At 39.6% G+C, this 25,061-nt stretch overlaps 2 protein-coding genes and 1 long non-coding RNA gene across 3 annotated transcripts; 2 read left to right on the top strand and 1 right to left on the bottom strand.

Moving 5' to 3' along the window:
• Nucleotides 1-55: 55 nt before the first annotated feature.
• On the top strand, nucleotides 56-11,864 carry LOC5521438 (cat eye syndrome critical region protein 2 homolog). Its single transcript, XM_032366825.2, has 15 exons — nucleotides 56-115; nucleotides 219-307; nucleotides 615-730; nucleotides 1,804-1,899; nucleotides 2,998-3,345; nucleotides 3,651-3,861; nucleotides 4,302-4,512; nucleotides 6,073-6,244; nucleotides 6,649-6,692; nucleotides 6,825-6,916; nucleotides 7,196-7,261; nucleotides 7,464-7,524; nucleotides 7,599-9,014; nucleotides 9,509-10,630; nucleotides 10,960-11,864. The coding sequence occupies exons 1-15, from the start codon at nucleotides 109-111 to the stop codon at nucleotides 10,992-10,994; spliced, it is 4,086 nt and encodes a 1,361-aa protein (XP_032222716.2). The 5' UTR covers nucleotides 56-108; the 3' UTR covers nucleotides 10,995-11,864.
• A 1,452-nt stretch (nucleotides 11,865-13,316) lies between these two features.
• LOC5521437 (DNA polymerase delta catalytic subunit) lies at nucleotides 13,317-25,004 on the top strand. Its single transcript, XM_001641307.3, has 21 exons — nucleotides 13,317-13,670; nucleotides 14,745-14,977; nucleotides 15,437-15,818; nucleotides 16,277-16,509; nucleotides 16,999-17,355; nucleotides 17,659-17,850; nucleotides 18,187-18,275; nucleotides 18,629-18,739; nucleotides 19,126-19,239; nucleotides 19,672-19,717; nucleotides 19,788-19,889; nucleotides 19,964-20,059; nucleotides 20,249-20,386; nucleotides 20,696-20,797; nucleotides 20,922-20,992; nucleotides 21,121-21,273; nucleotides 21,408-21,510; nucleotides 22,122-22,254; nucleotides 22,680-22,793; nucleotides 23,281-23,434; nucleotides 24,088-25,004. Exons 1-21 carry the CDS (start codon nucleotides 13,412-13,414, stop codon nucleotides 24,182-24,184), a joined length of 3,279 nt encoding a protein of 1,092 aa, XP_001641357.2. The 5' UTR covers nucleotides 13,317-13,411; the 3' UTR covers nucleotides 24,185-25,004.
• On the bottom strand, nucleotides 16,901-24,173 carry LOC116604448. The gene is made up of 3 exons (XR_004291051.2): nucleotides 24,043-24,173; nucleotides 18,159-18,253; nucleotides 16,901-17,180 (listed from the first exon to the last, which is right to left on the bottom strand). It is a non-coding gene; the product is annotated as an uncharacterized LOC116604448 (long non-coding RNA).
• Nucleotides 25,005-25,061: the final 57 nt, after the last annotated feature.

Below are 25,061 nucleotides of genomic sequence, written 5' to 3'. Positions count from 1 at the left end.
TTCATAACACGACACATCCCAAATCCCCGTATGTACGATGTGCCAGGGTCGTGGCTGTGTGTCGTCATTGTGTACTCTGTAGTCAGCCATCTGTTTTCATGGCCTGTCATGGAAGGTATTTGTGCTCTCTCATTATTCTTTTTCCCTTGTTAATCGGAACTTAGTCTAGCCGACCTAAGGTCGGTATACTCACCAGCCTGATTTTCTTATGCCTCCAGATATTCGGTCATGGTGGGAAGTGCCTAGTATCGCACACTTTTGCTCGCTATTTCGCACTGCTTTTGGCCTCACTGACTTTGAGATCGAGGTAAAGTTTCGTTATATCCTTTGAACTTCACCCCACCAGATCTCTCCATATTACGTGATGAGGTATTTAATTCCTACAAGTATTGTCGTATAACACATGCTCTTGGTCCATTATCGTTTTTAACCCCCATATCCTTTCTGTTAATTGTTTATACATTTTTTCCTCTCTCCCGCGACAAGACTACCATTCAACACAAGGCCGAATGCACATTGATCTCACACGAAAGTACATGGCAAAGCTATCAGTAATCTAGGAGGACACTTGAGTCCTGTATACGCTTAAAATAAATGTCATTTTCATATTTCAGGACTTAGAAGACGCTCTACTGCTGGATGGTTCTAAGGAGGACTCCTATAACAGATTCCTTGCCGACCTACACGCTAGTTTATTGAAGGGTTTGTTCACTGGAAATAAAGACATCAAGTAAGAGCAACTTTGTCCTCATTTATCTCTTTTCAGCCCTACTAAACCCGAAGAATCAGTAAGTGCATAGCTAAGGAAACACTTTAATTACATCAAAACATAGAAGTTTCCTATTTTTCGATTTTTTCGTTCAATAATTTCGAGTTTTTCTCGTGGCTTTTATTGTTGCGAATTCGGGTGGTTGCCAAAATTGAATTCTTGATCGTCCTTCGTGTTACAAAATATGACACTTGAAATTTCTTACTTGTTCTGTTGTACATGTATTATGCCCCCGATTGATATTATAAGGAATATTTTATAGTACTAATAAGTTTTTCTTTGCCATTCGGGTCAGATCTAGAATTATTAGTTCACTGTTTTGCGGATGTAATGTTGACAGTTGGAAATAGAGCCATGCGTTTTAGGTTGCTTACGACGTTAGTGCACGCACCGTGTTTGTTACTCGCTAAAATCTGTTCATCCGATTTTCCCTAAATTCATCATTCCCTGTATTTAATTACCATGTTTCTTGCTGTAAAACACTTTGTTTTTTTAATAATAACATTTGAGATATGCTAATTGGGACATGGCGGCAATTTTTATTTCAATTCTTACTCGTCTTCGCCAGTTCAATTTGAATAACATCAGTGTAAAAGTATATATTTCCCCCTCTTTTTTTTCTCCATTGACAAGAAAATGTGAATAAGTCATGACATGTAAAATAATCGTTTTCCTTTTTATCTTCACAAATTAAGTCTCCCTACTTAGGAAGTAAACTCACTTGATTTTTCGTGGTTTTGTAAAACTCTTACCACAATGCTCGTAAATGCTGGTCGTAAATGTCTTTTAAATATTTATCTTTCTTGCTCTCTAAAAACTCCCTCCGTTTCTAGTGTTGAATTGATCAACCTTGGTTGTTTGGTTTTATAATAGTCTTGTCAGTTTCCATCCTCGGTTGTAAATTGCTATTGTTCGTTTCGTTGTAACCTAACTGCGTACGCGTTTTCACTCGCTGGTACCGTGAACGAAGTTATTTTCCTCTTGATTTTATGCCTCCAATTAATAAAAATCTCTAATCTTTTTATTTTTTAAAGCGCTGATAACTTCGAACCATACCTATCGGAAGTGCTGAAAATACGCTGGCAAGATGAGCTGGGCAAGCCAAACCCATTGAGTGAGAGTCCTTACAGGTAAATTTATGTGAAATTTTTGTGTGTTTACATTATTCCCCTCTCGTCACAGCGTTTTTACGTTTTCCTCAAACAGAAACACTTTCCAGACTTATTATTCCACTCAGGTTTGATCTTGATTTGTGACAGGTTTAGCCGGTGATCTCAAAATATAGAACGTGCAATTGCGATGTGCTTTTTCCTTGCCGTATTCGCCATCGCCACAACAAATAGGATAAGCTTCATTAAGCCTTTAGGAAATGCATAAGTAAACCTGTTATATAATAATAATGATATAATAAAAAGAAACGTCCTCTCGTTGTGGCTATTAACAGGTTTTTTACCAGTTTTATTTTTATCCAATTTGTTTCCCACATGTTTTCCTCCTAAGCTGTACCTTATCATGTATTTAGTCTAAATGCCCCTGTTTTAATTATTAAGATCAGGAAATAAAAGCATTTCAAGAAGATACTCTTTCTTTACTATAATTTTTAGATACCCCTAAACATGGACAGAGCATAGTTACAAGTTACTGCATGCAGTTTCATTATGTTTTCTATCATTTCTGTAGGGTTTCTGACAACACAGTCAGCCCCCATTTGACCCCAGATGAATGAAACTGTTACAAATTAGTTGTATTGATAGCTATTAGCATGTTTGAAAGTTGGTTCATTTCTATCTGTGCTATTGACCTCTCTTAGCCATTGCTGCCCAAAATATATTTTCTCTAATAACAAGATGAGGCTAAAAAAATAATTAATTCTAAAGATTGGTACCATCAATGCTTGAGCGAACTGCCTTATAACTTTCATGATACAAAAGCCTGTAAGTCACTATAACATGAATTCCCACTGCTGCACATCCTTTCACCTTTAAGTATAGGTAATCATAATTGTATGAGCCATCTTTGGGGAGTGCAATTTAAAAACTCTCAAGTTTCAATTGAACAAGAAAACTGTTTGATTACTTATTAATATTAATAATATACATGTACAAATTAGGAAAATCAAGTTTTTTTGTTTAAAACACGGTAAAACTGTTTTCTCATAATCGACACTTTAAAAGTCTATTTATGATACTTCCAGGTCTCTATGACTTACGCCATTGTGACATTTTCAGCCAACTTACAACCCAGCAAAAAGTTGAAATTCTCCACGACTTGTGTGACTTCCGCCTTGACGTCGGCGACGTTCCAGACTTGTTAAAAGGGCTAGACGCAGACAGTTTGCGAGTGGAGCCCCTTGGCACAGACGCCAGTGGAAACGTTTACTGGTACTTCTACGGTACCCGGTTATACAAAGAGACTCCAGAAGTTAGCCAGGAAGCGAAAGATAAGGAACTGAAAAAAGAAAAGAAGAAGAAGAAATTGGAAGCAAAAAAGAAAAGGAAACAGAAAAAAAAGCAGAAAGGGAAAAAGAAGAAGAGGGTATCTTCATCATCAGAGTCTGAATCTGATTTTATTACTAGGTAATCATATTGAATATTTTTAATGTTGCTATGTACTGCAGCTCACCTAATTATCAAACTGAAATGTTGATAAGAAATTTGGGTATATTGTAATTCATAAGCTTTTTGTTGACAAAATATCTTTTTTACCATTTTTAAAAATATTTTTAGGAGCAATCTCATGTAATATTGCTCATTTTTCTACTGATTGGTATTGATTTGTCTAAGAAATATTGTAATATTCAACATTATATTATTATAGTTAATGACAGTGTCTAATCAAGGATGGCTTCTTGATGATTATTTTTGTTTTCTCTCAAATGAAGCTCAAGCAGCGAGGAGTCCAGTGAAGAAGACACCGAGGAGGAAAACTCAGAAAAAAAAGGCCCCCAGTGGATGCTAGTGTGCTCAACTGCTACTGAGTGGGAAGAACTAGCAGAGTCTTTCAAGAAAAGCAAGAATCGAGACGAAAAAATGCTCTACCAAACGCTCTCTGAAGACTTTGTCCCGGAAATCACGAAGATGATTGATACAAAGGTATCCACTGTCTATTCACACTACTTGTTTGTGTAATAAGCCTGTTACAGTACACTCTTGGCTAACTTCTATGATTTCCACTTTATTTTTTGCTTGTTTAACTTATTGCGCAATTTGGACGCTATAACTACAACCTACAACAACTACAACAAAAGATAAAACAAAGGGTCAATTTTCAGAGATTACATCAATGATGTTGTTGCTTCTTACAAGAGAATGATAGTTTTGATGTGTAGTCCTCACTTGTTGTTGCTGTATCTGCATCCGGTAAAGAAACAAAAACATGGGGTCATTTATCCGGAGAGTACCGGTTTTTCATGTTGTTGTTTCAAAGACACTTTAGTAAAAAAAAAAACAGGATAGGGCTACCAGATAAAAATCTTTTAGTGTAGTATTTATATAACCTTTCTTATGGCAGTTTTTTTATTGTTTAACACCAGGAAAAGGCTTTGCAAAAGAAGCTGCTTCTTGAAATGGCCCCACGGCGAGCATCTGAACGCATTGCACTTAAGTCAAGTCTCAGAGATGAGGAGGATAGAGAAGATGACGAAGAGGAACAACTGGACAAGGAAAGGGCAGCGGAGAGCAAGAAACAAGAAGATGAGGAGAAGGAGAAAGAAAAACAGCTTGTTGCAGAGAAACGGCAAAAAGGTTTATATTGCATGTTATTACTTTGGAAAATATCATTATCCATAGACTATTTTGGACTTCAGCAATAAAATAGTGCCAATAGGCAGAACAAGTTTCTTTATCAGAAATGATTTATTTTCATAGAAAGATTCAAATTTTTTTTGTCGTGAAGGGCACAGTCATTTTTATGTTTTTCTGTGTGTTTTGTTGCTTGAATTTTCTCCCAAAAAGTCATTTTATTTCTTAGTGTGGCCTATTTTAGTAAGTTGGATTGAGTTTTAGATCTATTAAACTCCGGAGTATCCTGGGTTCCAGAGCCTCCAGACTTCTCTCATCCAATGACGCTTAGCCAAAATGCAACGACGAGCGAAGCGAGTAAGCCCTGGGCGGGCGAGTAGCCTTTTTTAGTTCCAGTCTCGAATTACATGCCTAAACTGGTTTTGCGGGTATGCCATCAGTCACACAACACGAGAGCTGTAAGCTTTCAAAGTTTTGTTGTCATTTTCATTTATTTTAATGTATTGCTGAATTGCCCATGGAGAAATTTTCTAGCACTAATTTCCATCATATCTGCAATAACACTTCTTTAGGCAAGTTTAATGTGTTTACTGGCTCTAAGACAAAGTAGGAGTGATTCGTAAAACGTGTGTTTATTATTCTTTACCAAGAAACACTACAATAAGAAACCACCTGCGTAAGGCAACATAAAAAGCTAGAGAATGTAAAGAAATCATTGATAGAGAACTGCAAAAATTCAAATCAACAAACACAAGGACATGTGAGCAATTTAGAGCGATAGGTTAGAAAAGCCTCAGAATGTCACTGTTAGCGCCCCAATGTGGGTGGGCTTAGCTCCATCTTCAACTTCACCTTTGGTACAAAATGAAAGAGCCCTGCAGCTCCAGCCCGAAAACAAAAAGAAGAATCAAAGACCGTTGTCGAAACTAGTGTTGAAATCCATGTGTACTTATGTGTAAGCAAAACCAACACGCGATCGAACAGCTGAACTTTCAACCTTTGCGAAACAACCTTTTTTTAAAGCTAATCCCAAATATGGGTACATTGACCAATATCGTTTGTGTTACTTTTTGACCAATCAGCTACAGAATACAAAATCTGTATTTCTGGAACTGGAAAAACCTTCTCGGCTGCCCAGAGCCTCCTTGCTTTGCTTGTGCAGCATTTTGGCTGAGTGGCACTGGGCGAGAGAAGTCTGGAGGCTCTGGTACCCAGGGTAACTCTAGAGTTATCTTGTTACTGAAAAGTTGATCTCACACCCATTGCATCCAGACTCTTGCATTGAGCTATTGTAATATTTTTTTTTGCAAAGCAGCTGCAGTAGGTAAGGGGTGTTCTGCCCAATGATAACCCACCCAAAATTCCCTTACCTTAGACTTTCAAGAATTATGGATTTTAGTTAGGTAATTAGGTCAATTTTTAAGCAATTATACACATTTACCCTATTCATCACTTTCCTTTGGTCCTTATTTCAATTGAAAAGGAGGCATTACCTTTTCTGTTGCATGTCCAACAACACATGAGGCCGTTTTAACCCTCCTTTTTGATATTCCTTTTTTGTAGAACGTGCAGAGCGAGCTCGCCTACGAGAAGAGAGGCAGTGGATGATAGCTAATGGGGAGCTCTCTGAATTCAATACTAACTCCAATGCATCAAGTGATGACAACAATGATGAAAACAGCAAAGACAGAGAAGATCTCGAGAAGCGGGAGCGTAAACCGCTGCCTCCTAGCTGGTACATATGTGACTAAATCATATGAAAATGTTGCCAGTGTCTTGCACTGTCACCTCTACTCCTAGGGAATGTAAAGTTCTTAAAACCTTTCACTCTAGCAAAAACAAAGCATAGATAAGCTATCAAATTCTGAAAAAATTGAATTTGATTGAAAAGTGAATTTTCTACAGATATTTGTAAATTTTCTTGGCCGCATGAAAGGAGATTGAATCGAGGGAATAATGTCAGGTTTTGGCAGGAAAATCTAAAACAACCCATTTTCCTTAAATCCGTTAAAATTTGGCAATAACAAAAAATAAATGGAGCCCCTTAATTAGAGGAATACAACTAGTGTAGCCTTGATTTCAGATGAAAACTGTGCAAATGTGTCTAGTTTCTTGATAGTGTTTATATTTGCATTATAGTGAGGAGGACCGAGATGAAGATTTGTACACTGGAATGTATAAAGGTATAAAAAAGTTTTTTAATGGCTTTTCAAATGAACACCAGATATTTATGATCAACCCCTTATTTTCCTCTAAAATGAAATTGAATACTAAACACAGAGCACTGTAATTATTGTATTCTTTATTTTTTTTAGTTCTTGATTACCTAAAAAAGCACAACAATGCCTGGCCTTTCCTCGAGCCAGTGGATGAGTCTTATGCCCCACAATATCATGAGATCATTGAGGTAATTTAGTATAGCCTGATTGGCAAGTTTATTGTTTTGTCTTTCCTTTGACATCCTATTGTGAAAGAAAAAATCATATATGGCAACAGAAATGAATAAAAGTACAATGAAATTTTAACTTGAAATAGATTTATTCTTGTGACTTGTAGGTATGTACTCTTACTTTCCTTATTGAAAGAGGGCGCTCTTTTGGGATAAGTCTATTGAGTTAAATATGAACCCATAAATAATTTATTAATGTCTCTCCCTTGATTACAATGCTGTCTTTTTTCCTGTTAGAACCCAATGGATTTGTCGACCATTGAGGAAAAGTTAGACACAAGCAAGTATGCTACCCTGGATGAGGTAATTATGTGCAGTTGTGCTCTGTAGTTTTATTTTGACTATCTACGAGTATTATTTATTTGACCCTCCTCTAAGGTACAGGGTTTTAGGTACAAGTTAAACAATTCTTTAGGTCTCTTAAATTTGTCTTCTGCAAGTACTTTTCCAACCAATAACATAGTAACTCTACATCATCATCTTAGTCCTTTTATCTTGCTTTCAGTTCCAGAGTGATATGAAACTTATGTTTGAGAACTGCCTTGAGTATAATGGACCAGACAGCAGTAAGTATGCCTTGCAGCTACCCTCTTGCTTTCCTTTATACACTAAGTGGTCTCCTTGCTTTGCCATATTACAGTGTACACCAAGATGGGAAACACTCTAGAGGCTGCCTTCAATCGTCAAATCAAGAAACATTTTCCTGAAGACCAGGAAAACAGTGATGAAGACTTTGAAGAAGAACTTCGCAAGACCCGGCGAAAAGAAATGCAAAAGTTACAAAAGAAAAAGGGGTACTCAGTTGATGATTTTTTACCAGAGCCTGCCATGGATAGAAAAATGGGAGGTCCTTCCATGATGCAGGCTGGTGCAGGGAACATGCCGTACCAGTTCCCAAATAACATGCCTATGAATCAAATGGGTGGTAACCCCATGATGGGCGCAGGGCGACCCCCGCCAAACTTCTCATCGTTCCCTCCGGGAGGGTTTGGGCCTGATGGAAGGCCAATGTATCCACCTGAGTTCTACCAAAACATGTACAATGCAATTGCACGATATGGAGTGCCTCCACAACAATTTAACCAATACCCTCCTGGCTACACCCCTCCCCACTTGACTAGAGCTCCCATGGGAGGTCCACAGGGAATAGGGTATCCACAAGGAGTGCAGGGACGTATGCCTTACCCACGCCCACCGGGTGATGGAGTTGCCGGCCCAGCGCAAGGAATGCAGCGCATGCCTGGGCCCATGCCTATGAGTGGTCATCTTGGTCCCCAGGGTCCTCCTGTGGTTTACCAAAAAGGTCCCACTGGTCAACCACCTGTTGCCACATCAGGGGCTCAAATGGCTGGGCCTGAAGCGTCCCTAAATGTACCTTCAAGTCAATCATCACAACGTCTTCCACAGGGCATGGAAGGGGCTGTACGCCCTCAAATGGGATCCCCATCCTACCCTGGACAGTTTGGGCCACAGGGAGGAGTACCACCTAGGCTCCAGGGTCCCATGGGGATGAAAGTTGGTGTAGGTTCCACAGAGGGTGGCATGCAACAGATGATGGGGTACCCTCCCAGGCTGCAGAGAGCACCAAGCGGTGACCAAATGCAGCGACCTGGACAACATCTACCTGCCGGATTCATTTCCCGCTTTCAGAATCCTGGCCAGGCAAGCCCACCTGGTAAACCCCCTGGTGACCAAAGTGAAGCAGCCAGAACTCCAGATAGCAATCATTCTATGTCGCCTGGACAGCGCACAGTGCCTGTGTCAACATCTGGTGAGCCAACACCCTCATCCATGACCACAGAGAAAGACAAACGTGAGTCCGAGCAAGCTGAGATGCCTCCTAGAAGCCAAGTGTTGAACCAGGGCTTCCCTCCGCAACAGTACTACAACAGGATGATGGGACCTGGTCCTCAGCAAAGCCCCTATCCACAAGGCATGCCACGGGGACCCGCCCCATGGTCCCAGGGTAGAGCAACCAGCGTCATTATGAGCCCCTCCACTCACACCGGAGTTGATAAACCAGAGCCTGGAATGGACCAACCTTCAAAAAACTCGGGTTTGAATACTTTTCTTGACTTTCAATTTAACATTACAATAACATTGTATACCTGACAGGGGCAAAAAGTGGCAAAATTTAAATTGTAAGGTTGTGTTTGCTTACATTTTGATTATATTTTGCCTAGAGGTTCCTTTCATAAAATAAAATAAAACAAAACAAGCTTTAGTATTTTTTGGTAGATGATCTTGAGATATGATTGAGCAAAGTTGCCATAGATTTTGAAAAAAGCAGCAATTTCGCCCAAATTGGGCAATTTCAGACAAATCAAGAGTTACATTTTGCCAAATCTCAAGAAAGGATTATCTACCAAAAAATACTAAAGCTTATTTTATTTTATATTACACAAGGAACATCTGTGCAAAAAATCAAGCAAATATAAGCTAACACAACCTTACAATTTGAACTGTGCCATTTTTTGCTCCTGTCTGTATACCTTTAAAACCATCTTATGATGTTGCTGTAGCTTCATTGCAATTAACTTGCTGTTGCAGACGAGACTAAAGGATCGCCACACCTACAGGAGCAAGATAACCAAGATGGCGCACAGAACGGCCATAAAGAAGGAGATCAACCCGCTGACCCAGCCAGCAAGGAGGCTCAAGATGCTCAGAAAAAGGGTGTAGGAATGTCAATACGCTCAATCCTTGGCTCACCAGCAAGTTCATGCTCAGATTCTGAACGCCCCTCCGAAACCAAGCCTGCTGTTGTTACAGCTCCAAGACGTTCGCCGCCTCCTTTAGTCTCTGATCCCAAGCCAAGAGATGGTGTGTCTAATCCGGATAGCAGAAGATCCTCCCCTGCTCTGGACCAAGCTGCACGGCCACCCTCACAACCTCAGGAACGGCCAACTTCATTCAAGAGCTGGCCACCCCCACAGCTTGCCCCAGGGGGTGGTGCACAGCCCAAGAGTTTCCTGGAAGAGCTGTTTAATGGTGCTCCACCTGGAGGAAAAGAGCCTGTGGGTCCAGAGGATGATAAACCAGCTGAGCAGAGGATGTCATTCACCTCCTTACTAAAGGAGATGGCTCCAAACAGGGAAAGTCCCAAGAAGGGATCATTTGTGGATCTGGACATGACCACAGAACGAGGCCCAGAGCGTGGAATGCCACCAGGAATGATGTCCAGAAACTTTATGCGAACACCTGAGGAGGCACAGCGGTACTCACACATGACACAACAGATGGGCCCCTACACCATGTACCAGGGCAAGAGGACCGCCGAAGGGATCCCACCACTTCAGTACCACCCTTCGGCCGCCCCTAGTATGGCACAGATGAGTCGTCAGCATGCATATGAACTTGCAGCTGCACAGAGTCGATCTCCCAAGGGTCAGTTCATGGACCTGGATAGCAGGAAGTTCCTGGAACAGCCTGGGTTCACGCCCACCTCTCATGAAGCTTATAGTAGAGAGCACCTGTACCTGTTGCAGGAGCAGCAGCGTCGCCAGCAGGTAGCGGCATCTTCCCGCAATTCCATCATGCCAGGTGGACAGGGTATGCCTCCCCACATGATGGGTTACCCTGGAAACGTGATGTTACGTCAACAGCAGATGCTGGATGCCATGTATGGTGCACGTGTGCGTAATGGGGATGCACCCGGAGCACCCCCTTCAGGTGAGGTCTTGATGGGATCATGTTACTGGGCCCCACTCAAACTCACAAAGGCGCAGTGCTAGGATACCAGATAATCTCTTTAACTGGTAGGGCCAGACTTAGGGAGGGGTTGGAGTTGGGATGCCCTACCCCCCCTCCCCCCCTCCAAGATTAGTTTGCCATAGCATAACCATAGACTCTTTTGCTTGCTCTTTCCTAGAAATGTTGAAATATGACTTTATTTTATATATCTTTATTTACTTTATCTACCCACCCTGTGTATGCCTCTCCGTGTCTAAGTGTGCTGCATAAAGATTAAAATTCTCATTTCTGTCCTCTTGTTGTTTCAGAATCACTGCCATCAAAGGTCGCAAGATTTAGTTAGCAGTATACCCATCAATATTTTTTTTGAAAAATGCATAAAGCTGCAAAATAGATTACAATGCCAACTCAAAGCTATAGTCGGAACATGTGTTGAACTGTCTTCACCTATTTGAATATACACCAATTTCAATAAAGGTTGTCAGTGCAAATGGCGATTGGCAAATGGCAGTTCTATGACCGAAAGTAACCATGCGCCTCGAAAAATATGGATAAATCAAAACAATTCTCCATTAATGGTTACCACTACTTGGCTCTGGCATTGCTGGACTTTTAACACCTTTAATTTTACTGATAAATTAGTACCCATAAGCCATTTACCATTTGACATTCGCCATTTGCACTGGCAACCTTTTGTAAAATAGGTGTATTCATGTGCCTTGTTCTACATCAATCTGTTTCAGTGTCTAGTTTATTTTTTGTTTGTTTGTGTGTGTGTTGTATAAATTTTTTTTGCTGGATAAATAATGATTTGTTGGAATGGAATTAACATGTACAAAACAGTGGCGACAATCACTACCTGATTTTGTGGCTCTAATGTCACGCAATTCTCTTCAAATCTTAGCTTCTTAGAGAAAAATATTTGTTGATCAACTTTCGCATCGTGTTATATAATACTTCTGCTGGTCTTTTCTATGTACTGTAACTGAGAAATTATTTGATAATGAGATCCTTTTTGATATTTATTTTCTACCTTTATATACATATATTTATACTTTCCATTCCAGAGCTGATTGTAAAGTAGTCCAGAATTCTAAAAGTTTATAGGTAAACAATCTTCAGAAAGCATCCTCAGGGGCTATACGATATATTAACTATGTTTCACAGAATTTGTCTTTAATAATAAAACGAACTCTATATCATTAGAGATTAACTCTGTTTTGATTTATTATATTTAAATGAGTGAGAATGTACCGTAGTTCTAGAGCCTTGAACATGAGGACATTGATAGATTTCGTTACGAAGTAAGTCCAGTCAATCTAATGTTTAACCTAAAAGTAATTGCAACACAAAATGATTTCGGTCTGAAATGAATTATAGAGTAGCATGTCCTTAATAACTTTCCAAAAGTTATCCAAAGTTCTATTTGGGGAACATCTCGTAATTTAACAATAAACCATTTCTTTTGTCATTAATCTTGTATTCTATTGTTATTTATGGCGCACAAGCCTTACGCAAACCGCAAGCTCTCGGCGAGACATCGCTCTGCCAGTGCGCTCATGAATAACAAAAGAATTCAAGATGGCCGACAAAAGAAGTTGTTTATTGTCAAATTTCGAGATGTTCCCCAAGAGAACTTTGAGAAACTTTTGGGGTGTTGTTTAGAATGTCTTTTCTTATCATTACACAATAAAATTTGTGTTGCAATTACTTTTAGGTTCGGCTATAAATTTTCGTAGATTGGCTGGACTAAGTGCTAGTTCCAAGCCTAGTTGTTTACCATCTAATCGGAAATTCCGAAATGAGATCCCAGTTCCGGGAGGCCATAATGGTAATAAAAAGGTTCCTATATTCCAGAATTTCCGGGTTGAGTCATGTACCATTTGCTGCTGTACCCAGAAATTCTACTTTTGGGGCCAAGGGCCGGGTTCCTAGAAAGCAGGTTAACGCTAATCCAGGGATAAAAGCCCTTTTTATCCAATCAAAAGCTGAGATAGCCGTATTTATCCTGGGTTAGTGCTAACCTGCTTTCTAGGTATCCCCGGTGAAAGTCGACTACTTCTCAAGCAATTCCACATTTTCCGGAAATTTTCCAGTGAGAGGAATCTGTACCATTTACAAAATAACCAGAAGTACAATTTCCGATTAAATGGTAAACTAAGATGAGGTTGTCGGACGGACCGGGGAAGTGAGAATGTAACCCGCAGTGGTTCATGGGTAACTGGTCTCTGGACGCCATGTGAACGTTTAGAGGTACATAACCAAGAATGCTAAGGCTTTCTACGCCCGTGTTTGCTTTTATTTACGCTTATTTTTTATTTATTTGATATCCATGAAGCACTCTGGTTACGACACATTCTCCGAGTGCAACCTTATTTGAAAAAGGTGTATATAGTTATAATCGCCACAAATTTTGGGCCGATTTCTCAAACATTTCGACAGTAGAGAAACATTAAGACACACCTGTTACTGTTACTTTATTGTTACAGTATTTTGATGTTTGTTTAATAGTTTTAACAAATTCTTCCCTGTCAGTTCATCCCAGGGGCCATATATCTAGCGCTTAGATTCCTTAGCCAAGTATGGACCAGCGGTATCTTCTGGTATTGGTGATAATAGCATCATTCGTCATTGTTTGGTTCCCGCCATTTTTCGATCTCTGATTTCAACCCAAGTACTTTCCGTACTTTCAATTGCTCTCAGTTATATCTCGACTTGAGTTGGGGTTAAAAAAAGACGGCTTCTGGGTGATCAAAGATCATGGATAGTAGCCAAAAACGAAAAGGCGCATTTGGCACGGGAAATGCATCGAAAAGATCGAGAAATCAGGATGATTTGGACGGAAGTCAACCAAGTAGCTTCGAAAGCGAGCTCGCATCTCTTCAGGGCGATGATGGCGCAGTCGAAACTGCTACTAGGGGAAGACCATCAGATAAATGGCCACGACCAGCTTTACCTCCCTTCGAGCCGGCATCAGACAACATCCAGTTCCAACAGTTGGATGTAGAGAATTATATAGGTAAGAAAAACAACAAAGGCTTACTGTATTCTTATGTAATTTAAAAAGCCCCGTCATGACTTCCCCCGAGTACAAACCTCTACCAGATTATTACTTGAGTATACGTGAGCTTAATTTGTTTTATACCAGGCTATTCAACACATTGACCACTCAACCAGCCTGTAACAGTTTTGAGAAATACCCACTACCAAAAAATTCATAAATGCAAAATAAACACAAGATTAAGATTTTCGCGCATCAGTCTAAGGATAAATGGTTTTGAAGATATGCATCCAACCAAGGTGATATTAACTACTCTTAAGCCAAATAATAGCTCAGGTTTTTGTGACAAATTTCAAATTGAACAAGGAAAAACAGAATCGACCCTCAACAAAAAGCTCAAAATACAATACAATGTATTTTTATTCTGATCCTGCAGGTCAGATCCTCCTCTCCCAATATGCTCATAGCTGTATTTTTTTTTTAATACAAGCAACCATCAATTTGAGCTAGCTTTAGCATGGCGACAAGGGATTAGAGATGGGACTGCAAAGCACTGTTGGAAAGCTTGGATACGGCTGACTTGGTACAGCAGTGTTTGAATTTGACGGGCTGTATAAAACTCAAATTAGGGGGTATCTGTTTTCAGTCTGTTTTTTTTTTTTTTGTAAATCCAGCTAAAACATAGCCAGGAGTCAATGGGTTAACCAAAAAGAATTAATGTTTACTTTAGCAAAATATTTGCGCTTTTAACTCATATTCTATATTTCTTAAGTATAAATCCACTCACACACTATCAAAATCTCCAAATTTGGTTGGCTTCTGTACTCACTACCTATTTAGCCATAGATAGTGAGTAGCGAAAAAGTGGCATTAAAAGTGGTTATTTATTACTAAGAATTATTTAAATCGTCATTTATTTGAAGGTAGCATGTTCTCATTTTCTATGAGTCAATAGAAAGTCAACGAGGCATGTAGCCCCAACTTGACTACTTGACCCATAGAAAACTCGAACTTGTAATCTAATTGTTATGTAGTCTGCTTTTAGACTTTTATACTTATTTTAACTGCGACCTTTTCTATGTTGTCTTTTAGGCACCCCTTTGCCTGGTATGCCAGGGTCAAAAGTTGGCCCAGTACAGATCATCAGGATGTTTGGAGTGACAATGGACGGGAATAGTGTACTTTGCCATATTCATGGCTTTGTGCCTTACTTCTTTGTACCTGCCCCCCCTGGGTTTCAGGAAATTCACTGCTCTTTGTTTAGAGATACGTTAGATAAAGCTGTGTTGAACGACATGAGGTCAAACAGGGATGGGGTTACGCAGGTATGCTAGCTATGACCTGTGATCTAAGATGTTTTTTAACAATTCCATATTTAAATTATGTTTTTTTTATTACATATTTTCTTTTTTGCTTTCCTTTTTTTACAATTCCATATTCATGCATTAAAGTATCATAGAGCTCTGCTTCAATTTCCCCATGTTTTGTTTGGTTTTGCTTTTAAATGATTCAAATGATTATATATAGACTAACATAAATATAAAAGTTGCGAAATTTGATTCACCATTAGAATAACAAACTTTTTAATACTATGTCTTTTTCCTCCTTGACTTTAAGAAGCTTGTTGGAGCTGTTGTCTACTAAGTGCAGAAAAAAAAAACATAAAATTGATGGGCTATGAATTTGAGATCTACTAGCAGTTGATAAGAAAATGTAAAAAGTTAGTCTTCAGCTCTGTAAAAGTAAGAATTCACCAAGTGTAATTTCATTTCTTATTTTTAAAGGCTGTGCTGGCAGTTGACTACATGATGAGAGAAAGTATTTATGGCTACCACAAAAATACAAAGATCCCTTTCCTTAAGGTGACAGTTGCTCTTCAAAAGCTGATTGCTCCTGCAAAGAGAATCCTGGAAACTGGTTTTCGATGTGGGCACTATCCTGAGAGGGGATATTCTACGTATGAAAGCAATATAGACTATGAGGTGCGGTTCATGGTGGATTCAGATATCGTGGGATGCAACTGGATAGAGCTTCCAGCCGGGAAGTATAGGGTGCGAACACCCAATGGCATAGCATCTCGTTACCGAAGCAGTGCTAAGCCAGAATCAAGATGTCAGCTTGAGGTAGATGTGGCCTGGGATGAGCTTATCAGTCATGAGCCAGAGGGTATGTGAATCATTATCATAAATATCATCATCATTTAATCATCACCTTTATGATTAATATACTGTAGATAATGGCCAATCATCGACACCTTCAGTCATTATTCACATTTTCTCTATCATTTATCATTCTCGCCAACTGTTTGTATTTATAACCATCAACACACATTAACATCATTATGAGCTATTCTGATTGATGACCAGTAGAATACAAGTAATAATCATTGATATATTGTCATAGGTTAGGTGTTAAGGGGGTGTTGCGGTCTCAGCCACCCAGAAAGCATGCCCCCTTCATTACTGTAAAGGAATTTTCTGATTTTTAACGTACCCTTATAATACCCCCTTCTCAAGGACATTTTCAATTTAGAATTTTGCTGCTTCTTATGGCTATTTGATGGTCCTTCATTAACTGACATAATTAGCTAACTCTGCATGCCGTTTTCTTTTTTATACCACCAGGGGATTGGTCCAAGATAGCTCCTGTGCGAATCCTCAGCTTCGACATTGAATGTGCTGGTCGTAAGGGCATATTTCCAGAGGCAGAGAAAGATCCGGTTATCCAGATTGCAAACATGGTCATTCGTCAAGGAGAGAAGGACCCATTTATTAGGAATGTTTTTACACTTGGCGGATGTGCTCCTATTGTAGGGTCACATGTTCTGTCATTTGACAAGGAAGCTGACCTTTTTAAGGTGAAGTGTTAAGTAGCTTAAGCTGGGAGATAAGTCCACTAGTGTGTATACTATCCTTCATATGTAATCAAAGTTTAACAGCCACCCTTGAAAAACTCTTTCCATTTATTAAAATCAGGTTGATTTCAAGTGTCATCAGAGAAAGGTCATGAAATAGACTTGTGCAAGAAATAAGTGATATTTACGTCAACCCCTTTTTGACATGGTATTTTAAACTACAAAAAAGCCAAATAGTTTAATTGAATTTCTAAAAGATCTTAGATATAAGATTTATTAAATCAGATATAAATCTGTTGGAATGCTGGAATCTTCATAAAACCCCACAAACCCACCCCACCCCCTTTAAAAAATATTTGAAAAATTGAGGCGCGCCTATACATAACAATTCTTGTGCTGGTGACTGTCTAATTTATTTCTCTTTCATCTCTCTTTTGTACAGTATTGTATGTTCCTAAAGCTTTCCCCTGAAGCTTATTCTTCGTATTTCAGGCATGGAGTGAGTTTGTCCAAGAATGTGACCCTGATATTATAACTGGCTACAACATTGTCAACTTTGACTTGCCGTACTTATTAAACCGGGCTACAGCTTTGCATGTTAATAACTTCTCCCTCCTTGGACGCATCGTGGCTGACAAGAGCACTGTTACGTCAACCACCTTCCAGTCTAAAGCCTATGGCAAGCGTGAGAATAAAGTGATCAACATTAGTGGCAGAGTGCAATTTGATCTGCTGCATGTGCTGTTGAGAGATTATAAGCTGCGCTCATACACACTGAATGCTGTCAGTTTTCATTTCTTGCAAGAACAGAAAGAAGATGTGCAGCATAACATCATCTCTGATCTCCAGGTAATCTTGTACAGATCTCATTTTGGCAGACTTTAGAATGTTTTGACTGACCTAAGCTGGTTAGTCGGTACATTTATTGAGCTTGGAGAAGTACTGAATTTTATTGTTTCAAACTGCCTGCAAAAAGAATCCTCCCAGGCTTCAGTCGTCAAAGAAGCATTAAGGTGTGACCCAAATGGCCTTTTCCATTATCATGGCAAAAATTACACCTCACTAAAATTATTGCAATGTTGTTGGATTTATTACAAGCTTATTTAAATTATGAGTGTTAAAAACAATTGTCATCATTTTTATTTGTGTCAGAATGGCAATGACCAGACACGTCGCCGTCTTGCTATCTACTGCATGAAGGACGCCATTCTTCCATTGAGACTCCTGGAGAAACTCATGTGTGTTATCAATTACATGGAGATGGCACGTGTGACGGGCGTGCCCATGGGGTACTTGCTGTCAAGAGGACAACAGATCAAGGTCATGTCACAGCTTTTAAGAAAGGTGAGAGAAAACCTCTAGTGGCACTATAAGATGTCATCTACATCAGCAACAATCACAGGCCTATCTAATGGAGGGGGAAGCTACAGAATGTTTATATGATCAATAATGGATTGGGTTAATTTAGTTTTGATATCTCAGGTTTATGGACAGGGAGTCAACAGGTTAGTTGGTTTGAATTTTGTGATGACAATTTCCAATGTGCTATCCATTTGGATGGAGGTTGATTTCGCCAACTAATGTACCACCCCCAAACTGCCATCCGTACTCTCATGATATTACTGTTTTGCCAAGTTGTTTTATACTCTTACCTCTATTTTGTTGGGATATCTTTTGTAGACTCACCAGACAGATCTTGTGATCCCTGCCCACAAGGCAGAGGCAGGAGAGGAGTATGCTGGAGCAACTGTTATTGAACCAAATAAGGGGTGAGTCACACAAGGCTTATAACAAAGCTCTGTTGGCAAGTGATTGCATGGATCATGGGGATGACATACTTGTTGCAATTACAAGTATATAATGACAAAGAAATATTGCTAGCTTGGAATTTTTTACAGATAATGATTCCCCTTAATATTTTCCAAAATGAATTGGGACCATTGGGACCAATAAAACTTCCCTCATGAATGGAGTTTCCTTATTAAGCTTTCTGATATCATTTATAATTCCTTCTCCCATGAGCAAGTTATTTTTACTGTTTACCATTTATACTCCAGAAAAAACCCTGAATAGTGTGGTGTTAGCTTTCAGCTTATTATATATTATCCATGCCATCTTTCAGTTATTACAACATCCCGATCGCCACATTGGATTTCTCCTCTCTGTACCCATCTATCATGATGGCTCACAATCTATGTTACACGTCACTCCTTCACCCCTCACAGGTCAAAGAGTAAGTGAACTTCAATGTTTTTGGTTTTTTTTGAAAAATATGTCTATGTACATGTTTGATAAAAGTTATGCCACCATCAAGCAAACAAAACAAATATTCATGTCTGATCGACATGAGCTTTGCCAGCCAACCAGCACTGCAAATAAATGCTTTAATTTTGGAATCCTCCTACTAACTGTAGCTATTAGGTTTGTGTCAATCAAGTTAGTCTATCGTGCTTATTGGCTAAGTTTTGGCTAACGTTCTTCAAACTTTGTCTTGGTCACACAATAAGGAATTTACCAATATGAAAACACAAACAACATATATGTAGCCCAATTTACTTATAACATATTGCAGATATTATAAGCATGAATTTGTTAGTAAAACAACACTTTCCATTTTAGAACACCACCAGATCAGTACATTAAGACTCCATCTGGTAATTTCTTCGTCAAGAAGTCTGTACGCAAAGGTCTGCTGCCGGAAATCCTTGAACATCTGCTCACTGCCAGGAAGAAGTAAGGTTACAATGATCATAAATGATTGATGGAACTTTGGCTGAGGTTATGATGAAAGTCATGAAAAGATGATATCTTTATGTTGTTGTTTTTGTTGTTGTTGTTGTTGTTGTTGTTGTTGTTGTTGTTAACAGTGATACTAATGTTTTAGAATTTAGACAAAAGTAAGAAAAATGTGTGACCCCCCCCCCCCTCCCACCCAACCCTCCTTCCCTCTTTAGAAATATTTGCTGTTGGCACCTCAGGATAATGAAAGTGGCTAATGTTGTTCTTAACAATGAAGATTGTTGTTGATAATGATGATAAGTGATGACCATGATGATTAAGGTGATAATGATGGTTTAGGGGGAAAAAGGTTCAATGATTGGTGATTGATGGTGTTGTTTTCTATTGATTATTTATATTTTTGTCCTATATATGTCTCAATTTTAGAGCCAAGGCTGACCTGAAAAAGGAAACAGATCCATTCAAAAAGAAGGTACCCATAGTGTTTTCATGTTAATTTGCCATTTTTTCCATACCCCATGCTTTACCCTCCTTGCTTGCAGGTACTTGATGGACGGCAGTTAGCTCTCAAGATCAGTGCTAACTCTGTGTATGGTTTTACTGGAGCCCAAGTTGGCAAACTGCCTTGTCTTGAGATTTCACAGGTATGGAATCATCTGCAGTAGACTATCAAGCATAAATATGACAGCTAACAAAAAGAATGATTATCAATCCAAAGAGTGTGACAGCCTTTGGCCGTATGATGATTGAGAGAACCAAGGAGCTGGTAGAAGCGAAGTACACTGTTGCCAATGGATACAAGACAGATGCCAAGGTACTGGTTACCAAGGATTCCTTAGCAACAAAATTGTCATTTGTTGTGTCATCAATGATGTTATCGAAAACCCAAACAAGGAGGATGCCATGTAATAGTCGCTAAGGATATCCTACATACTGGACCCTTTTTTTGTCAACCTATCAACTTGCCATGTTACTCTGTTTGTAACCAGTGTGTTGTTTTCAGGTCATCTATGGAGACACTGACTCTGTCATGGTGAGGTTTGGTGTTGAGACTGTAGCTGAGAGTATGGAATTGGGTAATGAAGCGGCTGAGTATGTGTCGGAACACTTCGTCAAGCCCATTAAGCTTGAGTTTGAGAAGGTTAGTCTGGTACCAAAACAATTGCTGCAGTGTAAGGTATGAAAAGAAATACTACAGAGAAGCTGTAGAAAGACTAGATGGTCTGGGTAGACAAAGTGGACATAAAAACAAGGTTAAAGTCATGTAACAAAAGTGACAAATTGCTTCTACGAAGAGCCAATGGCTGAAACATCAAGCAAAACAACTCTGTTTTCACACTGGTGTACAAACATACCAATTCAATGTTGTGTTTTGCTGGCTCATCTTTAATCAAGATCCCACTCCATCAGGACTTGAACAGTGTCACGATAACCCTTGTTGTTTTTGTAGGTGTATTTCCCATATCTGCTGATCAGCAAAAAGCGATATGCAGGTCTGTACTTCACCAAACCAGACAAACATGACAAGATGGACTGCAAAGGCATTGAGACGGTAAGACTATATAGTTACTTATGAATTGCTTCCAGTAAAGATAGATATTCCTGCCATGGAATAGTCTCCCGAGAGGACTTCTGTAAAGTAAAGTTTGTTTCTACCTTATGTTTTGTTTCTCTAGGTGAGAAGAGATAATTGTCCACTGGTGGCCAACCTTATAAATGCCTGCCTGAAGAAGCTTCTAATTGAAAGGTATAAATAGCACTTGAATACAGGAACTTCAACTGAAGTGAATTCCATGTTCTTCTTCATATAACCTAATTTTGCATGATATGCAAGTAACCTCCAGTGCGCTAAGTCAGCCTAAATCTCGGTTCCAGGAATCCCCAAGGGGCTGTGGAGTACACCAAGCAAGTCATCTCAGACCTGCTGTGTAATCGCATTGACATCTCACAGCTTGTCATTACTAAGGAGCTTACCAAGACTGGTGAAGAGTATGCGGGAAAGCAAGCACATTCAGAACTCGCAGAGAGGTAAGGAGGCAGGCATTATTAAATTCACCATTTTGGAGGCCTTTTTTACTACTGTACAAAAAAAACGCATGACCTGAAATCCTATTTTCATATTACAATGGACTAAGAAAGTGTGTTGCTGTATACATTTACAGAATGAGGAAACGAGATGCTGGTTCTGCTCCGAAGCTTGGAGACCGTGTTCCCTATGTTATCATTGCTGGGGCAAAAGGAGCAAAGGCTTACGAAAAAGCTGAGGTAATCAGATTTGTAAATACTGAATTAATTAATTTGCTAAAAAAACGAACGAACTCTGTTACAATACTTTATATGGCATTTTCTAGATAACAAACCCTCCAAAAGATGTGATGTACAAATTATCTAAATTATAGATTAAGACAAAGTGGATACAAAACACCCATAAAGTCGCACTAGAAACTTAACATAAAACAAAAAAGTGGGTGTTATGATGTCAACAGTTCTCAATCTACCAAACTAACTACTCTGTATCACCTTGAATGATCTTCATCCATGTGCCGTCACCTTGAATGATCTTCATCCATGTGCCGTCACCTTGAATGATCTTCATCCATGTGCCGTCATCTTGAATGATCTTCATCCATATGTCGTCACCTTGAATATTCTTCCATGTGTCATCACCTTGAATATTCTTCCATGTGTCGTCACCTTGAATGATCTTCCTCCATGTGTCAACACCTTGAATGATCTTCCATGTGCCATCACCTCATTATCTTCCTCCGCGTGTCAACACCTTGAATGATCTTCCATGTATCATCACCTTGAATGATCTTCCGTGTGTCACCTTGAGTTATACCCTTGTCTCATTACGTTGGATGATTCTCTTGCAGGATCCCATTTACGTATTGGAGAATAACGTACCAATTGACACAGGCTATTATCTGGAAAACCAGCTGTCCAAACCACTTTTGCGGATATTTGAACCAATTCTGGGCGAGTCCAAGGCATCCTCTGCTTTGCTAAGTATGTATGACTGGCAAAGCTCAACAACAACAGCCATCCCTATTGTTAGCAGACACCTTTTGTCGAGCTGTTCGTGCACCAGACAACACTGGTGGAAAATGAGATAATTTTCTACTTGTTTTCATTCTGTTTGGTATGCATTATAAATAAGGATACATCTATCATATCATGTTTTAATTGAATATTTGAAAACATCAAAATAATTTTATTTTTATAAGCTGAACATTAATAAGCCGCTCTATTGTCGATTGATTACAATTAAAATCAACTTAAAATAAGATAAGTTTAAGACCTTGTTTCTATCTTAGCGAAAATAGAATACGAACGTTTACGTCCGCGGTATACCCCCAAACGTGGCATTTTCATGAAAAAAACTGGAATCCCAGGTCTTCGCGCTCTTACATTGTTTTCTTGTGTTGCTATAGAGGGCGAGCACACTCGTACCAAGACAATCGTCACGTCAACTGTCGGCAAGTTGTCTATGTTCACTAAGAAACGCAGCACGTGTATTGGTTGCAAAGCTTTGCTTGATGATGATGGTAAGTTGCTATGTTTGCTGCGCAGATCCCCGGTATAATTTTACAACTGACTCAGCTCAATGGCATTGATGTCTCTTAATTAACTGGGGTCGAAAATTATGTAACTCGCTCCTGGGATTTGTTGTCGGGTAAGAAAATACGATAACCAAGCCATAGTACAACAGGAGTTTCCACTCCTCTTACCATACCATTGACACAACGTCGTTTATGTCTCTACTACTCTACTACTCAGCCTATTTCTTTTGTCATAGAAGAGGTACATTAGAGCTTCCGTTATGTAGTACTGTAATACCCAACCTATTTCTTTCCTCATAGAACAAGATAGTTTTAAGAGCTTCTGTTATGTAGTATGAGATGTTGGTAAACTCGTGTGCAATACAGGCTTTCCTTAGCTGTATAGTACTTGCATTGCTTCTACATGATGTATTAGATACTTAGGTCCCTCACCAAGTATTGCTTCATTTGTTCACACTCTTCCTTCTTGCAGGCTCGGCCGTCTGCAAGCACTGCAAGTCCAGAGAATCTGAGTTGTTTCAAAAGGAGATCGAACACCTACGCGTCCTTGAGGAGCGCTTTGCAAGGCTGTGGACGCAGTGTCAGAACTGCACAGGGAGCTTGCATCAGGACGTTCTCTGCACAAGGTGTTTTTATCCATCCATCTCTCCGATTCCTATCCGTTGCCTATTGTTCAATAGCTAGTATCTACACCTCCATATATCTCCCCACCCTTTATCGCCCCACCCTTCTCATCACACTTCACTATACCTCGCTGATTTCCGTCCTACCTTATCTCAGTCTATCTAATTTTTCTCTCATTCCAACACATAATTCCTCACCTTGTTTTTTATCATTTTCTCACTACAAATCACCCTCCTCACGCCAACCGTGCTGCCATTACAATCAGCATCCATTTCCATGGGAACTCAAATCAAGCTAGTGTCTCATATACTTTCTATCAAATATTGCCACTAAAGTTTCGGACTTTAATTGTGGATAGTCAATTTGAGAACCGTCTTTGAAAATAGACTGTTGTAAACAAGTGTAAACAATAACAAAGGAGTAATTGATCGACATACTTTAAAATCTCAACTTATCTCACCCCCACACGCATCAAAACACCCAACTCATCACCCCCAACCGCGTCACAACACCCTACTCATACCCCCCCATAACCGAATCTAAACGCACTCCATTCAAGCGGATTACATTTCATTCCACTATACCCTCATCTGATCTTGCCAAACCTTACCTTCCGCACCTCAGCTCACACCGTGTACTATATGCTCGCTTTCAGTCGTGACTGCCCAATATTCTACATGAGAACAAAGGTACAAAAAGACCTGGCCAACCAGGATAAGCAGGTATCGAGATTTGGCGACTGCTTCTGGTGATAACTCGCGTGACGGCAACAGCAAAGCACACAACATCACGTGATACCCTCGTGGTAGCGACGTCACATGTCACGTGGCAGGGTGCCGTGGGGGAGCAAGTGGTGAATTCTACTCCTCGAACATGCTTTCCAACACATTGCCAGACCTGCGACACAGCCATCTGATTGACAACTAATATCTGATCACCGTGTTGCCTTGGCTATTTACCAGGTTAATGGCAGATTGAGAGCTCTGTGGTTGTATTCGCTTCGCAGGAGTAGCAGCGGAGGGTAGTGATGGCGAGATATGTGAATAATCCGGTGTTACACACTTCTGATGAAAATTGCAAGAAACGAAAATTGTAAATGATGGGCAACTCACACTAACCAAAAATCAGTGGTGTACGGCAAATGGCGATTGTCGAATGGCAGTTTTCCTATAAAAAAAAACATGGAACCAGCGTGGAACTCGTCAGATTTCTACTGAATGTACGAAAATGCGGATAATTTCTGCGATTATATTACTTATCATCTTTATTCTTACAAATAATTAAACCTATAAGCAGTTATTGGTCTTAGAACTGCCATTTGCCAATTTGCCATTGGCCTTTTACACTGACAACGTTTATTGAAATAGGTGTATAAAAAAGGCCCTTTCTGCCAAAGATACTATGTGGCTGATGCTCTGAATAAGCTGCTTTTGGTTGTTGTTATTTTCCCGCTAAAAGCCGGGCGCGCGCGGGTTTGACACACAAAAAGTCACGTTATTTCTTTGTGCAAATCGCCTATCGGAAGTATCAAACCAAAATGGACCTTGCAACAAATAAAATATTTTTTCTCAAGTTTCTTGTTGTATTTTACACGGTCTGTGTTACTTAATTCGTCACGGAGAGAGCTGG

This window comes from Nematostella vectensis, chromosome 6 (genome assembly GCF_932526225.1).
Source record: "Nematostella vectensis chromosome 6, jaNemVect1.1, whole genome shotgun sequence".
Classification (NCBI taxonomy): domain Eukaryota; kingdom Metazoa; phylum Cnidaria; class Anthozoa; order Actiniaria; family Edwardsiidae; genus Nematostella; species Nematostella vectensis.
The sequence above is the reverse complement of the archived record's forward strand: the minus strand, read 5'-3'. Positions and strand labels throughout refer to the sequence as shown.

What these genes read in the sequence shown, in the direction of transcription:
- LOC5521438 (XM_032366825.2), top strand. An exon ending in GTACACTGGAATGTATAAAG is followed by an intron (nt 6,693 to 6,824) that starts GTATAAAAAAGT and finishes TATTTTTTTTAG; the next exon opens with TTCTTGATTACCTAAAAAAG. An exon ending in AATATCATGAGATCATTGAG is followed by an intron (nt 6,917 to 7,195) that starts GTAATTTAGTAT and finishes TTTTCCTGTTAG; the next exon opens with AACCCAATGGATTTGTCGAC.
- LOC5521437 (XM_001641307.3), top strand. Translation starts at nt 13,412, where the DNA reads ATGGATAGTAGCCAAAAACGAAAAGGCGCATTTGGCACGGGAAATGCA. An exon ending in CAGATCCATTCAAAAAGAAG is followed by an intron (nt 19,718 to 19,787) that starts GTACCCATAGTG and finishes CCTTGCTTGCAG; the next exon opens with GTACTTGATGGACGGCAGTT. An exon ending in AGCTTTGCTTGATGATGATG is followed by an intron (nt 22,794 to 23,280) that starts GTAAGTTGCTAT and finishes TCCTTCTTGCAG; the next exon opens with GCTCGGCCGTCTGCAAGCAC.